Source organism: Dunckerocampus dactyliophorus, chromosome 17 (assembly GCF_027744805.1).
Source record: "Dunckerocampus dactyliophorus isolate RoL2022-P2 chromosome 17, RoL_Ddac_1.1, whole genome shotgun sequence".
In the NCBI taxonomy this organism is placed as follows: domain Eukaryota; kingdom Metazoa; phylum Chordata; class Actinopteri; order Syngnathiformes; family Syngnathidae; genus Dunckerocampus; species Dunckerocampus dactyliophorus.
Window position 1 is genome coordinate 23,424,677 of NC_072835.1, and position 18,100 is coordinate 23,442,776.

General features: G+C 43.0%; 2 protein-coding genes across 9 annotated transcripts; one reads left to right on the forward strand and one right to left on the reverse strand.

Annotated features, from left to right (window-relative positions):
- Window positions 1–104: 104 nt before the first annotated feature.
- Window positions 105–5,544, reverse strand: st6galnac4 (ST6 (alpha-N-acetyl-neuraminyl-2,3-beta-galactosyl-1,3)-N-acetylgalactosaminide alpha-2,6-sialyltransferase 4). 2 transcript variants are annotated; one of them, XM_054758251.1, is made up of 5 exons: window positions 5,171–5,544; window positions 4,933–5,082; window positions 4,293–4,702; window positions 2,676–2,783; window positions 105–1,951 (listed from the first exon to the last, which is right to left on the reverse strand). In XM_054758251.1, the coding sequence occupies exons 1-5, from the start codon at window positions 5,180–5,182 to the stop codon at window positions 1,747–1,749; spliced, it is 885 nt and encodes a 294-aa protein (XP_054614226.1). In that variant the 5' UTR covers window positions 5,183–5,544; the 3' UTR covers window positions 105–1,746. The 2 variants fall into 2 exon arrangements, with proteins under 2 accessions (XP_054614226.1, XP_054614225.1); XM_054758250.1 differs by lacking the exon at window positions 5,171–5,544 and having other exon boundaries at window positions 4,933–5,100.
- Window positions 5,545–5,647: 103 nt separating this feature from the next.
- Window positions 5,648–17,462, forward strand: miga2 (mitoguardin 2). 7 transcript variants are annotated; one of them, XR_008566623.1, is made up of 18 exons: window positions 5,977–6,052; window positions 6,690–6,943; window positions 7,051–7,261; window positions 7,702–7,817; window positions 7,904–8,024; window positions 8,160–8,287; window positions 9,171–9,288; window positions 9,375–9,481; window positions 9,544–9,656; window positions 10,527–10,599; window positions 10,673–10,759; window positions 10,833–10,931; window positions 12,418–12,552; window positions 13,806–13,859; window positions 13,936–14,052; window positions 14,133–14,576; window positions 15,919–16,051; window positions 16,216–17,462. XR_008566623.1 is itself a non-coding variant. In XM_054758231.1 (16 exons), the coding sequence occupies exons 2-16, from the start codon at window positions 6,848–6,850 to the stop codon at window positions 14,328–14,330; spliced, it is 1,773 nt and encodes a 590-aa protein (XP_054614206.1). In that variant the 5' UTR covers window positions 5,648–5,717; window positions 6,720–6,847; the 3' UTR covers window positions 14,331–17,454. The 7 variants fall into 7 exon arrangements, 3 of the variants coding, with proteins under 3 accessions (XP_054614206.1, XP_054614205.1, XP_054614204.1); XR_008566624.1 differs by lacking the exon at window positions 15,919–16,051 and having other exon boundaries at window positions 16,216–17,461; XR_008566621.1 differs by having other exon boundaries at window positions 15,919–17,459.
- The last annotated feature ends 638 nt before the right edge of the window (window positions 17,463–18,100 follow it).

The window sequence follows — 18,100 nt, forward strand, 5'->3', positions numbered from 1 at the left end:
GAACGTTTGTGCTGCTTTCGTTTTCCATTTATAACAGCTTATTTTATGGGTCATCTCAAGTTCACCCCCCCCCCCCACCACATGCTCAGAATGAAACCAAAATAGTCTAATTTTTTTACTGCTATGTTAGTGCTGTTTTGTGCAGTTAAAATGAGCATTTGTGCTGCTTTTGTTTTTGACTTCTAACTATAATATTTTATAGGTTGTCTCAAGTTCACCCAGCCCCCCCTCATTTTTTAGTGCTCCATTAGTGCTGTTTTGTGCAGTTAAAATGAACGTTTGTGCTATCATACTTTTTGAGTTATTAAAGATAATTTTCCGGCGATGACCTAATCAGGTGATGATGTCATCACCACCCGCCATTCTCCAAATGAAACCCAAATAGTCTCATTCTTTTCATCTTCGTTCGTGCTGTTTGGTGCAAATAAAATACATTTGTGGTTGAAAAGATTTCTCCGATGACGCCACAGCCTGCTGTGCGCTAGTCCGGTGCCAAGGAGCAACACCAACTTGTCCTATTTTAGTGTCACTGGCCCTCACAGCGAGAAGAACGTTGGAGCATTATGAGGAAAAAATCATATTTTGGGAGCATAAAGTTGAAACATTAAAGAAAAAATACATTCTTTTTGCAAAGTCGGAATACTATGAGTAAAGTAAAAATATTATGAGAATAAAGTCAGAATGTTATGAAAAGAACATTTAGATGATTTAAGAAGAAATTATTTGGAAAAATGTTTCAAACATTTTTTAAAAACAGCAAAAACGGGGACCAAAAAGAGCAAAGACGGACTTGCAAGTCGCTACTAATCGGCTTTTTCGCTGCAATGACAAAGCTGAGATGCAGTTTTTTCTTCAACTGTCTCGAGCTTCCTAGCATATCTCGACAAAACATCAAAGTGTCAAAGGTGCATCCTTTCATCTTTCACCGTGTGGCCCCCGCTGGAGTAAAAGTTTGGACACCCCTGCTCAAAGGTGTACGCATGCAAAAATCCTGCTTGAATGCAGTCAATCACGCTCGCTGGCATGACTTCAGCAGTGTTTACTTTCGTGGCTGTGCTTCAGCGATGTTGTACATCAGCGCTTCTGCTTTGATTTATTGACTTTTCGACCCTCTCATGCAAATAAAGTCACCAAACTGTCGGAGACAGAAGTGCGAGCGCACCACACGAAGTAGAGTAAGACACACGTGCATTGGTTTGTAGAAATAACAGAATAGGTTGCAGTCGTGTGGCACGACCAACACCCCTGAAAGCCACTATTGGTGCCCCTAATGGAGTGTCCCTAATGGAGTGCCCCTAATGGAGTGCCCCTAATGGAGTGCCCCTAATGGAGTGCCCCTAATGGAGTGTCCCTCGGGTGCCAAGCAAAACAAGCTGCACGGGCTTCACGTTTCAGCATCAGGATTAGGTTGCAGTTGTTTGCTTTGCTTTTCCATTCAAACCGGTTTGAAACCACAACTGACTTTGGGAGCCGCCACTGATTTTGCAAACAAAGATTACAACAAAGAATGACTTTTTTTTTTTTTTTAAATAGGGTAAATAAATAACTAGATGGCTATTGGAGTTTAGGAGAGAAAGTCTACTTCCTGCCACACAGGGGGATGTCACTTTGGGGGGAGGGGGATAGGGTGGGGGGAAGCAGCACTAAACTGTGGAAAAAAATGAGTTAAAAATAGGCACACTTATTTTAAAAGTAAGTGCAAACTTGAGTATTGAAGTTCTTCTAATCTTGGTCCGTGTAACCGGCTCAAGGTGGTGCGGGCTTTGAAATATTCCAAGAGGGATGTTTAAACTCCATCTTGTGACACGAGGCCCACTTGGCGTAAATGGCTTTCTCCGTGATGAAGCGGTGCCCGCCGCGCCTCGTCCGCTCGTGGATTCTGTACATGCGGCATTCGTCCATCCTGCCCCGCTCGTAGTAATGGTAGGGGACCGCGCTGTGATCGGTTCCACTGCCGAGGGAAGGAAGGGAGGGGGCAGAAGGGCAAAGGTCACATGGGACACACGATGTACAGTATATATTCCCAAAATACGCAATACTCTTTATTGTACTTCATGTCAATACCTCAGCGCTGCTGCACCTTATCACTGTACTGCATACTTGGTGGGTATTTGACATTCTGTATTTTACACCGGTTACGTTTGGAACACTTGCGCTTTAACGCAGGGGTGTCAAACTGGTGCCATGGAGGGCCGAGACACTGCAGGTTTTCTTTCCAGCCAGTCACTAAAGCAGGTGATTTTAATGATCAACACCTTCAGTTTGAGGGAAGGAGCTCATCAATTAAATCACCTGCTGAAGAAACTGCTTGGAGTGTGACACACGTGCTTTAACGTGTCTGAACGCTGCTAGAAACGAGTGTGTGCAATCAGCATCTCTTACCTTCTATTGGCAAAAATACATAGAAAAGATTTCAGCAAATAAAAAATTATTTAAGAATTAATATTGATTTTTTTAATCATTAGATTTAACTGTTTGATAATAAAAAAATATTTAAAAAATGAATAATGTAATGCATTATTTCCCAATTGAATGAATATTTTAATAATCAATTTAATTGCCTTGAGATTTGAGTTGCAATACACGTGTTGAATTTCAAGATTGGACGTGCTGTTTTGCGACGTGGTGTTGGTCTTCCTACTTGTAACAAACACTCCGCACGGCTGTCGACTCACTTGCAGTGGTGGGCGTTGATCATGCCGTACACGCAGATGCTGTCGCACATCTCCATGGCCAGGACCATCGTGAAGAATCCCGTGCTGAGATACGTTCCCGACTTCAGCCTGAGCGGGAGACACACAGTCTTCAAAACGTCCGCCCGGGGAGCTTTTGAGGCCCTCGGCATGTTGTGAAACATAGGATTATTTCCTTACACAGGTGGTCCCCGTGTCACGTGTTGTGTTACAACGCATAAATAAAATGTACAAAAAGTAAAAAAAAAAAAAAAAAAAAAAGAATAAGAAAAAGAAAAAAGAAGAAATAAAAAGAAGAATACGTAATCGCTTGCTATTTTCCGTTTTCACTTTTTTCCCTTCATTATGTCTCTCAAGTGTGAGCTTCTGATTGCAGTGCCCCAAAGAAAGGGAAAGTGAAAAGCAAAGCGAGAGGTAGATGTCGTAAAATGCTCACAAAGTGGCCCGTCCGAGGCGCTCAAACGTTGTGACCGGCGGTGCACCATAATTATCGGGCCGATATCAGGGGAATTATGACGTCATACCGATAAATCCGATAACTTATTTTAGAAACCATACTCCTTTTTTTCTCCTGCCTGCGACGTTAACGGGCTGTCGTGACTTCCACTGACCTCACTTGGAAACAAACATTCGCTTTCAGCGGAAGACAATTCATGTGCTAATTGTGCCAAATGCTCCGCGGGGAGGGTGGGAAAAGACAAAACATTGAGCACACACAAAAAACCTTATCAGCCACCTGAAATGCCAGCCTGAAAAGCACAAAAGGTTTGCCAGAGACCTCGTGGCGTCACACCGGCTGTTCAGAGCGTGTGTCCGAATACAGTGCACCTTGCTGGGCCACGCCAGGTTGCTCCTCCCCCTCTATACTCTGGTTCTCCTGGTATTCGTGATGTGGTAGAAGTAACGTCATCATATTTCATTAGGACTAATCAATTGAATCCTAATTTGTTCGAGTCCTTCTTACCTCCACCTGTGCACCAACCACAGTTCAATCCAAATGTAAAGAGTAGACACAAACTACAGAAGCACTCGAAGAGCGCAGACCCCCGCCAAGCGCCATCATTCACCCCCCATATTGTGATTCACACCAAAACGATAATCCTACATTTTTTTGGATCAGTCTTTGACATTTTGTAGAACCTTTTGGAAACTTGTCCTGTAATTTTTTTCTGGAGTTATATGCGCAAATGCCAAAAATGGTCCTCTCTTGCAACGTTACAGAATCCTTTAACAAACTCCTGGATCCAGACGGTGATCCGGATCACACCCAAAATTTAATCAGTTCTTCCATATCCCACTTCCAACGATTCCTGAACATTTCATCCAAATCCATTCAGAACTTTTCACGTTACTTTGCCACAAACGGATAAACGGCGGCAAAAACATAAAGTAACCTCTGCACCGCGCTTGCGCTTTGGTCTGCGCTCGGTTCCATATCGGCCTTGAGATGCAGAAAGTTATCAGTTTGAAGAAAAACGAAGATGGTCTGCTCCTATGAAAAGGAGAGTGATAACTAAGCAGCACAGTGGTTGTGTGGAGTCACAAAACAGTCGTAGGAACGGAACACATTCTCATACACCGCTGAGAAAGTAATCCCACCTGTTCTTTCCGGTTTCATTCTGAAAGACTTGGTCACAGTGCTCCACTCTCTCCTGGGTCATGGCATACAGTCGGATATTGGGATACTTCCTGGCTATCCTCAGGAGAGCGTTAAAGACGCCGCCCCTCCCGTCCGTCCTCATTTTCTTCTCGGGACCCCAGAACACGTAGGCGGTGTCGGCCGCCTCTTCAAAGTAGTAGCGCTCATTCTTCACTAGGTGGGGGGCGCTGGTGTGGGACACAACCCGCACGCTGGTCCGGCTGCCCACGTCCTTCTCGTAGCCCAGCGTGGGCGCGTTGTTCATGCGGATCACGCACTGGGCGCTGTCGATGTCGGCGCCCGAGCCCGCTCCCAGCATCTGGCCGGAACTGGAGACTAAGGCACACTGTTTGAAGTGCATGTTCAAGAACTGCAAAGACACACAAAATCACCAATTTTGACATTAAAACTCTAAATTAAAATACTGATGCCAGCATCTCATACAGTGGTGTGTACAGATAAAGAACACTCCTGGGGGAGAAAATAGATTTAAAAAAAATGAGAACCACGAGACTAAGGCGTGTTGAAATGTTACTTCATCCATTACTTGTACATTTCTATCCATCAACCTAGCAGTGCAAGATGGGTCAAGGGTCTCACCTGGTCCACAAAGTCCGGGCTGACCCTCACATATCCTCTGAGTCCATTAACTTGTTGCACGACGGGTGGGGCACCCTCCCGTGTGAGCACATGTCCGAACCAAAACAAGACCGGGAGGCTTATGCTGAGCAGGCAAAGCCACCGGAACGTCTGTGTGCGCAGAGACATGCTGAATCAAGTTTTGGACTGTAACAGAATCGCAACCATCACCTGACGCGTTCAAGCACACAGGACTTACCATACATTTCATGTCGGCGCCTTGGGGACAGCCCTGGCGTGACTCATGTTCCCAGTCTCCAGGAAGGCGTGCTCAAGTCATGGCAACGCCTTTTGTTTTCATGGTGGCTCGGTTCCGTTACGTTTACCCACGACCTTACCTTGACCTTGCCGTTCAGTTCATGTCCCAAGGACTACATACGTCAAGGTTTGTAGTTCAAATGTGTTGCGCCTTCACGACTTCGCCGAAACGGTCTAATCGAGGTACTTAGTTTTTTTCATCGGAACCGAGTTTCCGGCCCGGTCGATTACGATAACAAAAGCACAATTTGATAACATAAGACAGCAACGCATATATTTCACAACTATGTCACTGTAGCCTACGGTTTGTATGACTCCTAACTAAACAAGCTTAACGCTGTAATGTCAGTGTTTGACAGAAACACCGACCCACATGTACAGTTTGGTCGCTTTTATTTTTGCAAATGACTTTCCGAAAGCGGAAACTGCCTTATCAAGCCATTTCCGGCAGCAGATGCGTAACGCTCGTGGGTGAACTCGCCATTTCGGTGACAAACTTTTTGTGTGTTCGACTTTTGGATTTTAAAGCTGTGTTAAAATGTGTTAGACACTAATTTTATTTACCAGACATTCATTCAGAGATTGCTAATTTAAGGTATGCCCCACTGATCCGGGTATGCCCGTACAAGGTAACGCCTGATTGGTTTGTCAAAAAATACGTTGTCGGTCACATTTGGTCCGATTGGTGAAAAAATCAGGAAGTCCCTCTTATCCCTCACACGATTGGGTAATACTGATGCCAATATTATTACGTCATCCCGGAGCAAAAATTGTGCGCTTTCACTGACAAAAATGTCCTTCCTTTACTCCTTGGATGCTCACGGTAATAAATACGTCTTTGACGCTGATTTTATTTATTACACGTTAAGCTTTTGAGGTTCCGTACTAGGCTTAACATTGTAAAATGTAGCATCTGTTGTCTGGTTGATGTAATGATCTGAAGTGATAGTAGAAGTAAGCTAGGCTAGCTCCCGTACATGCTAACGCTGTTTACCATCACATGCTATCTGCTTACTTGTACAGGTTGTATTTATCATATAAATGTATACTACACGTGCAGGAAAAAGTGGTTTTGTATCTGTGCAAGGGCTGACAACATGGCGTTACGGTGACGCAACACCGGCTAACAAGCGAGCATGCTTTTCGATCTGTCAGTCCCCTGTCAAGAAGCACTTTCTCCATCATTGCCAAAGTAAATGTAAAGGTCTTGTAACTTTTACATTTTGTTAAGTTCTGCTACGTCTGCTAGAAGAAACACCTGCTGCATGTCTGCACACCTGACTTGCCAGCAGGGAGCTGGAAGCATGTCAAGTTTTTCACCTGCTTAACTGTTAATGCAAGTCGGACTCCAGCTTTAAACCTCTACGTGTTAATTCCCTGTGTGTAGCTGCGGGTTGCCTTATTTACAGCGGCTGATGATGCCATGCTCATGTGGAGATGTACCGTTGCATCTCCTGCAGGCTAACGAAACGTCAAACTGTGGACTGCAGGATCGGGAGTGGATGACAGCTAGACAGTCGGCAAGAGTGTTTGGAACAAGCCCTGAGCTGGCTCATCCCGGTGGGCAACGGGAACTTTGTTTGAAGGCATCGGAGAGCTGTGGCCTTCATTTCCCGGGATGTCCATGAGACGAACAGAAGGGGTGTCCATCGCCCAGGCTTTAGCCATGACTGTTGCGGAGATCCCAGTCTTCCTCTATTCCACATTTGGGCAGGTAATCTTCTTAATCAATATGTATTTCCCTACATCTGCTATTGTGATCATTTCTTTTGTTAATGATCCACTTAGAGCAGCAGCTCACATTGCCTCTCCCGCTCTCAGTCCATATTTTCCCAGTTGAAGCTGACGCCCAGCTTGAAGAAAGTGCTGTTTGCCACAGCGCTGGGCAGCGTGGCGTTGGCGCTCACCGCTCATCATCTGAAGCGGCGAGGGAGGAAAAGGAAGCAGGCCATCCAGGCCAAGGAGGCTCAGAAGACGGTGGGAATACCCGAAGCGCTGCTCCGGACCGGAAGACCTGCGTCGTTGAAGAGAGGTAGTCTTCGTCTATTGCATGGATGTCCAAAGTGCAGCTCGGAGGCAATTTGTGGCCCGTAATTTAAGTTGGGGGGGAAAAAGTTATAATATTATGGGAATAAAGTCATAAGATTAAAGCATTTACAAAAAAATATTTAAGAAGAAATATTTTGGAGGAAAAAAGTAACAGCAAAAATGGGGGGGGGAAGGGAAAAGTTGATAATATGCTTTTTTTATATCACAAAGCTTCTGAGTATTGATTTACAAAATAAATAAAATATCCAAGTGGCAAAGTTGCATCCTTTCATTTTTCACCCTGTGACTCTTGGTGGAAAAAGTTGGGACACCTGTGGTCTAGTGCATGCCAAACCAACAGGTGGCGCTATAACCTCTAGTGAGACCATGATGTGTTAACTGACAGTACAGTTACAGTTGAAGCACTCGATGTTTTCCATGCAGTTCCGTTGACAGGGCGGCAGATGATGAGTCCCAGCACGCGTAGCAACGACACGCTGAGCGGCATCTCCTCCCTGGCCCCCAGTAAACACTCAAGTTCCTCACACAGCGTGGCTTCTGTTAGTGTTTTTTTGCAATATGGGACATACTTTTCCCCTCCCTCTGTGCGCCCTGTTATTGATATGTCTCCGTGTTATGCTAACAGATGCGAGTTCCGACCTCTCCAAGCCAGTCGGCCAACCCGCCAACTCCCTGGGAGGCCGAGGCTGTGGTGGAGGAGTCGGGTGTGGCGGAGGACGCCAACGCCGAGAACCTCTATTTAATGGGTAGGCGCTTGGAAATGTTGGGGTGATTTGACTAGACTTTTGGCCTCACAATATTCAAAAAGCCCGGGTTATTTTGCTACATTACATCATGAGATCATTTGCATGCGTGTGAAGCTGCACTCTGTGTTCTATCAGGCATGGAGTTGTTCGAGGAAGCCCTCCGAAAGTGGGAACAGGCCCTGCACATACGCCACCACGCACACTCCAGCTCCAGCAACAGCAGCCTGGCTGTGCAGGGCGCGGCGTGTGGCGACGCTCCCACGGTAACAGTCATGCACCTGTCCAACCTGTTTCTGACGGTTGTGGTCAGGACGTTGTTTGGTGTGGGGGGTCGTTGTTACCGTTGTTAAAATAAAATTAGTAAAATAAATAGATAATTAAGTATACAGTAATGCCTCGCCACTTTGCGCTTCAAATGTCATGTCTTGAATCTGCCAGTTTTTCCAAAATATATTCATAAATCAGCACTTTTTTGTGGTTCAAATGGCCTTTTATTAGAAAAAAAAGATGCATTTTAAAGCAAATTTGACCCTTTTTTAACCCAAATTAAGCATTTTCAAGCATAAAAATGGCTAAATGAAATAAAATGCAAATTGAAGGCATTCAGGAGAATCATTCAGACATTGGGATAATATGTTGTATTCTACACTGGCCACTGGGTGTCAGTAATGTTACATTAATGTGGTGATATCCACCCAAGGAAGTACTGTACAGAACAGGAATAAAAAAAACCCCCAAACAAACAAATGCTAACATGTGAGTCTGTATTGTCTTATTTTTGAGTGTAAAGCTGATTTATAGAAGTTTTATGTCTAGATGGCTCTAATAATGGTAAAAAAAACTGTATTTAGAAGGTTATAAACAGCATTTGTATGCTCAAACTTGGAAATGAAGATTCCTACTCCATTCTTTTGTGGAACAAATAAACCACGATACAGGAGGGATTACTGTAATCATAAAAAGAATACAATTCCTAAAAAGATATGACACATGACAGTGATTCCCACAGTAATGGAATCTATCTGTGACATTGCATCTAATTTGCATAATTGGCATGCAATTTTTATGGACACCCATTTGAGAAGCAGTGAGTTTGAAGCAAAGAAGACTCGGATGAGAGTGTCTCATGCTTCCTGTCGCTTCCAGGTTGAAGCTCATAATAAAGTGCTTGCTGACAAACTGGAGACGCTACTGCACAGGGCGTACCACCTGCAAGAGGATTTTGGCGGCAGCATCCCGACAGACAGCTTGCTAGCAGACTTCGGTAGGAGAACACAAAACCTGGCTGAAGATTTAAGAACGATTTTTTAACATTTTGTTTTCCCCCAACTTTGCGCTTTCCCTTGGCAGAGAGCGAGGGGACACTCATACTTCCTCCAGTGGAGAGTTTCCACATGCTGCCGGACGATGACGCCGCCACCATCTCGTCTGACCAGTCCTTCTTCTCGGCCGCTGAGGTAAAAGCGACGCTACTCCCGCGCCCTCCCTCCCCAACGCTGATGGGTTTTTCTTGGCGCAGATGTTTGACACTTTCTCACTGGAGGACTCCTACCAGCTCCTCAGACCAGCGGCTCTCTACGAGGAAGCCTTGGCTCTGGTCCGGGAGGACAAAGTGGCCTACAGGTCTCTGAGGTACGTCCAAGAATAAACACAAGATCAACTAGAACAGCACACGGAGAGCGCAGACCTCCGCCACGCGCCATAGTACCAGCCCCCCCCCCCCCCCCCCCCCCCACCCCCAATTGTGATTTACAGCATAAATATTAGTCCTACATTTATCTGATCTACATAGTAAGAATCCTTGACCATGAAAACATAGCAATAGCAATGGGATTCATAATGATATCAATATTAGTTCAGTAGTTATTCACAAAAATGGCATTTTCCATAATGGCGGTTTTCCATAGCTTTTTAAGATACAACAAATCCACATTCCAGTGTCTTGGCTATACAGTATATAATGGTGTTTGTTGCATCTTTATAGCTTCATTTGTTGTCTTGCTCTGATGAAAATTCCAAAGGTCCCCCAATTTTTTTTTATTATTCTGGATCATAGTGTCTGGAATGATTCCATTGTCTGGATCAGTGTTTGATATTTTGTAGAACATGTTATAAACTTGTCCTGTATTTTTTTTTTTTTCCCCTTAGTGCTCTGACCATTTTTGTTGCAATTACATGCACAAATGCCGAAAATGGTCCGATCTGTTAGAGTATATGTTGAAGAACATTTTAAAAACTTCCTGGCTCCAGATGATGACCGGGATCACCCCCAAAGTGTAATCGCTTCTTCCACGTCCTATTTCTGACAATTCCTGAAAATTTCATGCAAATCCATTCAGAACTTTTCAAGTTGTTTTGAACACAGACAAATAAACAGAAACGCCAGCAAAAACATGACATCCTCGGTGGAGGTAAAAATCTGCAAATGTGCGTGTGCATGAGCGCTGAAGCATGAATATCATGAATATCCACTGCAATCAGTCTTTCACGTGGTCTTACCAGGACTGACCTGCTGGAATGTTACGGCGACCGAGACTTTCTGGCCAAGCTTCACTGTGTCAGACAAGCGTTCCAGGTTGGCTTGCACTTGAAAATGCACACAGCATCTGCGGCATGTGCGCGTGTGGAGACTCTTGCTTGTCTTGCAGGTGCTGCTGCTGGATGAGGCTCATCGCACGTTCTTCATGGAGACCGGCAAGCAAATGATTGCCGGCTTGATGGTGAAAGCAAACAAGGTGAATGAAGCGCCGCCAGTTCCTTGTGGTGAATGATTATTTCGGTTCATATATTCATTTGTTGAACCCTCAGAGCCCCAAAGCCTTCCTGGAGAGCTACGAGGACATGCTGCTGTACACCCAACGAGAGGAAACGTGGCCCATCACCAAGATGGAGCTGCATGGCCGCGGGGTAAGTGACGAGTACATCGTAGCTCTCAGACTATTGTAGTTTTCTTGTTAGTGGTCAAAAATAGAACATGTTTGAAGTGCGATACGGTCGTCCATCGTGGGTCAAACATCGCTCCCTCACTCTATCGCTGTTTTTCAAAAATTAATAAATGATTGCTGTTCATGCTTGACCTTATGTAATCTTGGCCCAAATTAAGCATTTCAAGCATAAAAATGTTGTAAATGAACTCGAATACAAATCCAGTTTAAGGCAATAAAAAACATTGATGAACTGTAGTCTACACTGGCCACTAGGTGTCACTAGTAACACACACCAGACTAGCTTATAGCAATAGCAGACTGCAAGCTTTCATTATTTTTGAATTATTGATCTCACAAAAGGCACTATAATATAATAGTCGTCATCATAATAACATGTCTTGAATGGCTTATTCACTCTTATGTGTACCATATTGGAGCATGGGAGAGGAAAGGCGACTAGAGAGGTGTTACTTCGTGTTTAGAGGGCTCTAATCTTAAAACCATATTTGTAAACACGTTTTATGCTCTAATTACAAAAATATGGAAACAACTGTGATAAATGAGGGATTACTGCATTGTGTGAAGGAAGTACAGTGAGATTTGGTGGCTGAATAAACAAGTAATGCAGGGAGTGCCGTCGGTCCACGTCTTTATTAAAACCACAAGATTGAATGTGCCAGAGGGTAAAATGCAACAGTTTGTTACCGTAAATCACCGTGTATAAACCGCACCCGTGTATTAACCGCACCTCCATTTTCAGGCTCATGGCGGGGGGGAAAAAAATGTTTAGTTCATAAATGCTTGCCAACTCTTTCATCTCAAATCAACATGCGTAAAGGTACTAAGCAATTTCAAAAAGAAGCATAAAGGAGAAATCTGAACTTCGGCATGTAGATCTTTAATATTATGGCTAAGCACAGATTAATAATAATAATAATAATAATAATAATAATAATAATAAAGAAATTTGCAATTTTCAGAGATGTTTTGATATCTTTCACTGCTTCTCTTTTTCTCTATTATTTTATTGCATTGCTTCAGTGTGAATTTGAATAAACTCCAACATTGTATTGTATTTTACATTGGAAGCTTAGGTTAGCTTCAGTGTATATAGAGATCGTTTCACTGTGTGAAAATACAGACAGCCGTCAGATAAATTAGTTGCATACATAAGCATTTTCAGCAACTGTACAGCAGAGGGCGCTAAAGTCAAAGCAACTGTCTGACCCACAGATGGCTATTCTAACATGGGCTTCTCGTCAATTTCTGCGTCTGGTCACAGACCTGTCATCGTGTATAAACAGCACCCCGCTTTTTTTGCTTCTTACCAGTGGGAAAAAAAGTGCGGTTTATACACGGTGCTTTACGGTACGCACGATATTGTACAAAAACCGAGGTTTGTCGGTATTCCTGTAGCCCGTGTAAGAGGGGAGTATTTACAGTGCTGTGCATGGTGCTCGTGGCAGGTGGTGTGCATGAGCTTCTTTGACATCGTGCTGGACTTCATCCTCATGGACGCCTTCGAAGATCTGGAGAACCCGCCGTCCTCTGTGGTGGCCGTGCTGAGGAACCGCTGGCTCTCGGACAGCTTTAAAGAGACGGTAAGTGTTGCATGTGCGCATGCGCACACACAGTGTCAGCATTATGGAGTCACAGTCGTCCCACTTTGTGCTTTGAATTTTGCGGCTTCACTCTATTACGGTTTGACAAAATAAATTCATGAATAAATGATGGTGGTTTTGTGGTTGACTAGTGCCTATTGTTAGTAAAAAAAAAAAAAAAAAAAAAAAATGCATATTTAATCAAATTTTACGTAATCTTAGCTTGAATTAAGCATTTTCATAAAGCATTTAGCATAAAAATGGCAAAATGAAGGAAAATACAAATTTAAGGCATTCAGAAGACGTGATATGTAGGTGGAATATCTGTAACTTGTCGTATGCACCTTTTAAGGACGTGTGCTCGGTGTTGGCAGTGTTGAGAGCACGAGTGATTGCTGTGAGTCGTGGCCGGCAGCAGCTCCTGTAGAGCCCTATGATTTCCACGTTGACGGAATTGGCCGATGAAAACGGAATTTACTGTTCAACACGGACTCTCGTGGAAATTGATATAATGTGAGTGATGTGATGTCATCGTGAGGAGAAGGAACGTTTGTGCGGGGAAGTATTTCCCCGGCGGACCGCTCGATTGTGGCGGAATCTCATCACAAACACCAAACCGCCCCCCTCCTGAACTAAACGCCGGAGAAAGTTGGCAAAAAAACTTTGAAACGCCTCTCTTTTGGAGCATGAATGGGAGCTAGCGGGGTTAGCTTAGTTTAGCAGAGCATGCTAGTGCGGCTGTGTGTGTGTGTGTGAGCGACTCAGGCTGTATGAGTGTGTTTACACCGTGTTGCGTTTTACCGCTTGTCAATGCAAGCGCGCGTTTTACGATGCCCGCTGACGTCATGCAAGTTGTGAGAGAAATAAGGATGAGAGGCACATTTGTTCTTGCGCCCAGCGCATCTCAACACGCACACTTCCGGCCTTCAAAATGAGATGGACTGTCGCAAAAGTACACACGCTATGCTGGTCAAATAAGTGCAAAAGGTAAACAAAAAAAAGAAAAGGGGATTCTAAAAAAAGTGATTGAAGCGTGTCGTGAGTCTCTCCTTATTTGCAAACGGCAGCATTACAGTAGTATTCTACACCGGTCACTAGGTGTCAGTAACGTTACATTGATGAGACAAAAACTGTACTTAGACAGTCATAAACAGGTTTATACAAACATTACTTATTAATTATTCACTTAACACGGTCAGGTGGAACCAGTTAATGGCGCTAAATGAGGGATTTGTGTTGTGTTGTGGTGCCAGGCTCTGGCCACAGCTTGCTGGTCCGTCTTGAAGGCGAAAAGACGTCTCCTCATGGTGAGTCAGACACTTTCCCCACACGTGTGCTTTCATTCCACTCGTCCCTCCTCAAGGTTCACTTTTGTGCTTGCAGGTTCCTGATGGCTTTATCTCCCACTTCTACGCCATATCGGAGCACGTGAGCCCGGTTCTAGCCTTTGGCTTTTTGGGCCCCAGGCAGCACTTAAGCGAAGTGTGTACTATTTTCAAGGTGAGTCCGACTTAATAAACGTACGCCGCTGAGCATCCAGACTTCATGAATAAGACTTACTTGGTGCCTGTCGTCTGTAGCAACAAATTGTGCAGTACCTCAAGGACATGTTTGATCACGACAAGGTCCGCTTCACCTCTGCGCAGTGCTTGGCCGAGGACATCCTGAAACTTTCCCACCGCCGGAGTGACATTTTGCTGGGCTACCTGGGCATTGATGGCCTCCAGGAGCTCAACGGGTCACTGCCCGGCGACACGCACGCAGGCCTCGCTAACTGACGATCTTTCTTTAGTCTGGAGCAGACATCCGCTCACTTGTCCCTCTCTTGTCCCTTGTCCCTTATCACTCGTGAAGAAGAAGAAGAAGAAGAAAAAGAAGGGAACCCAGTTATCAGCTGCTGGAAATATTCAGGAATTCCTCCTGCAATCACATGATCCCAGGCGCTCGGAATGAAGGGCCTCTCACCTGACGACTGTGCCGGCAGCCGCTCTGTCACCTTCACGTCATCGCCCGACAGCCTGGAGGTATCGTTACCGGTGTGAATGACACACAGCTCGATGATACTGCTGTGCTTATTTTATATTCAACAGTAGAAAGATATCTGCTAAAATCTCCATTCTACTTGAATCCTCCTTAAATGCAGCTACAGTATATGTCTATACACACACACACACACACACACACACACACAGCGGAACCTCAGTTTTCTCATTAGTGTGATTCTTGGGGGTGGCCCGATATCAGCACAGATCATATACTGTATACAGTACTTGGAGTGATATTTCTCAGAGTAATTGTCAGCAACAGTCGGTATGAGGAAACACTCAGCCATTTACTTCTTAATGCATCTGGTGTATATTTTATCCACAACGACGCGAGGCTGGACATGCTCAGTGAAGCGATTCAACCCGACATCACTCACCACCCTAGGGGGCTGTTACAGCCAATGGCCTTTTGCCACCCTGTGGGAATTTCTCACGCTTTGCAAATGTGGCAAACGGCGAGATTGAGATGAGGTCGGTTGTATTAAACTTCCCCCCCCGGTTCCGTGACACCACGGGAAACTTTGTGCATGGCGAGTTTTGCGCTCAGCTGCAACGTATGCTGAATAGAAGCGCTGGTGTGGCGTCTGGATTGGACTGCTTGTATCAGAGATTTTAAATGCAGGCCGATATGATCTGATACTGTTTTTTTTATTTTTTTGGCTGATGTAGGACAGATCTGATCCCATATTAATTTGTTCCAAAAGACACTAAGCACTACTTTGCTACGACTTCTTTCTTGAATTCAGTAGTTTTTCTCACATTCTTTATCAAATTTGGTGGCTTATTTTGCAAAAATAATAATTATATCTAATTATTATAAATATAAATGATAATAATGTATATTAATTACGACAATACGCAGTGCTTGAATGCCTCATCATTGCTTGGTGCTCATTGCTTATTAGGAAGGAAGAAAGCAGACAAAAATGGAGTTATTCATTGTACTGTGTGGGTTCTATGAATAAATAAACCACACACATACACACACACAAACACACAGTAAAGATAATTGAATGATTCCCCTGGCAGGAATCTGTCTTTAGTGTCCCAACTTCCATTCTTCACAGAGAGTGAGTCACCGACACGTGGATGCTTGATTTGGGAACTGTTTGGACGTTTTCTTGCCGATCATTTTCATCCAAAGCCTGTGTGTACGAAAACTGAGATTCCACTGTCACTTTTTGAGGGGTTTTAGTCCCGAGTGTGCGTGAATTGCAAAAATATGCTTCATATGTTAGTGTGTGCTGTTAACTGACACCTTTGACTTGATCTATCAGGCTTCATCTACATGAGCAAATCTGTTACATTCCTTGCATTACAGACTTTTTATTTTTATTTTTTTCCTGGAGATGTGTCATGTTGATTCAAAGCGACTGATGAAATGTAAAGATGCAGATAAACCATCGCCACTAATGAAGACGGAACATTAAGGAAGTGTCCACCCATTAAATACAGTATGTCACTTTGCTCAGCTATAAACTTGGCACATTAGTATTACTATTATTATTATTGCACACGTGCTGTTGTCTCCTGAGAACATCAGAGATGACCATCCGATGAAACATGGCCACCTGGTGGTGATGGATAGTGTCACATGGCTTCTGCTTTTGCCCTATAGAGACAAAAAGAGCAAGCTCAGTTGGACGTTGGACATCGTACGCTACATGACTGCACTGACAACATAAAAGTCGTCCTTGTTGGATTGTGCAAGTGCATATTTTCATTCAGATGCCAAGGGAAAGTGATTTAATGGTCTCTAAGTGGAAAGATGAGCCTTCCGAATGGATGCATGCCCTTTCTTTTGGTTGGGCATTTTGAGTTGCAGGGATGTCTCTCGCCATATGTGAATATTATGGGAGTGTACATAAGAGAAATGATCTTTCCCACATGACTATACGAAGAAAATAATGTATCCTTTGTCCTATATTTACTATAAAGCTTTTGTGTGTGTGCGTGCGCTCCAACCTCTAATGGACTGCTTTATGACTGATCCACGTTTGGCTGACTATCAAGTTACAAAAGCATATTTTTGTGTCTTTGTGAGAATTGTTGCATGTGTAGATTCATTCATTTCAACGTGCAGCACATGGACTCGCGCTAGACAAGTAAGAGATGTGTCTTCAAGGAATCGTTTATGCCTGATCCATGAGAAGAATCCCACACAGGGAAATATGTTTTAAAACCGCATCAAGTGTCCTCATGCCTTTTGGTCTTTATATTATCGCCCTCTAATGCTTGTAAAAAGTGTAAATGGGTGTTGATTATCTGTATTAAATGTTATTTTTTGTTATCTGACAACAGTATGCCAATATTTCATGATTTGACTAAATCTCACGTATTTTCATCTTGCCCTGACTTTTCCATCTTCCTTGGTCACGCCAACCACCTGCCATGTTTTCTCTAACCTCTTTGGTCTACCCAAAGGGTGTCCAGGCTGTTTTTTTCCCCCCAGCGAGTGCCACATAGTGAAAAATGAAAGGATGCAACTTTGCCACTTTGGCATGCTGAGAAGTGATACAGTATATATTTCGAGAAAAAAACTGCATCTGAGCTTTGTGATATAGGCTAAAAAGCCTTTTTGCTCTTTTTACACCATTTTATTTGTTCCCAAATATTTAAACTTTCTTCGTAAATTTTCTCATAATATTATGACATTATTCCCATAATATTTTGACTTTATTACCGTAGTCGTAGTACCTTTTTCCGCAACCTAATTACAATTTTTTTTTACAACTTTCTTTTGCTTTGTTTCTTATATTACGACTTTAAAAAAAAATTGATATTTTTTATTTCATATTTCAACTCTATGCTACCAAAATGAGATGATTTTTTTTCCTGATAATATTACGACTTTTTTCTTATAACTTTCTTCTTGTAATATTATGACTTGATTCCCATAATAATTTGACTTTTTTCTTGTAACATAACTTTTTCCACAACTTAATTTTCCAAACATTACAACTTTATTTGGCTTTGTTTGTTTCTCACACTAACTTTAGAAAAAAAAAAAAAAACAATGTATTTTTGTTTAATATTTCACCTCTGCTACCAAAATGACATTGACATTGTTTAATCTTATGATATTCTGTATTTTTTTCTCTACATATTTTGACTTTGTCGTTGTAAAATTACAGCTGTTTGCATTTCCGGTTAATCTAAATATAAATATTTATTCTAAATATTTATATTTATATTATATGTGCATTTATTTATAGTTCAACTTTCTTCTCGTAAATTTTCTTCTCGTAATTCTAACTTTATTCCCGTAATATTTTGATTTTTATTCTCTAAACCTTAGAACTTTTTCCACAACCTAATTTTCCAAAAATGACAACTTTATTCGTTGTTTTGTTTTTCATATTACAATGAAAAACAAATAACACGATTCTTTATGCCACAAAAATGTTATTTGTCCTCATAATATTACAACGTAAAACCACCTCCGGGAACACTCTGCATCAACTCATTCTTTCAGCTCCAGAAATTCTCTTTCTCTCGTAACT

Bases quoted from the DNA above. Each gene is read 5' to 3' on its own strand.
- miga2 (XM_054758231.1), top strand. From the start codon at position 6,848: ATGTCCATGAGACGAACAGAAGGGGTGTCCATCGCCCAGGCTTTAGCC. The intron at 8,025-8,159 runs GTAGGCGCTTGG...GTGTTCTATCAG, and splicing joins CGAGAACCTCTATTTAATGG to GCATGGAGTTGTTCGAGGAA. The intron at 14,053-14,132 runs GTGAGTCCGACT...TGTCGTCTGTAG, and splicing joins AAGTGTGTACTATTTTCAAG to CAACAAATTGTGCAGTACCT.
- st6galnac4 (XM_054758250.1), bottom strand. From the start codon at position 5,100: ATGTCTCTGCGCACACAGACGTTCCGGTGGCTTTGCCTGCTCAGCATA. The intron at 4,703-4,932 runs GTGAGACCCTTG...GTGTCTTTGCAG, and splicing joins GCCCGGACTTTGTGGACCAG to TTCTTGAACATGCACTTCAA. The intron at 2,784-4,292 runs GTGGGATTACTT...TCTCCCGCTCAG, and splicing joins AATGAAACCGGAAAGAACAG to GCTGAAGTCGGGAACGTATC.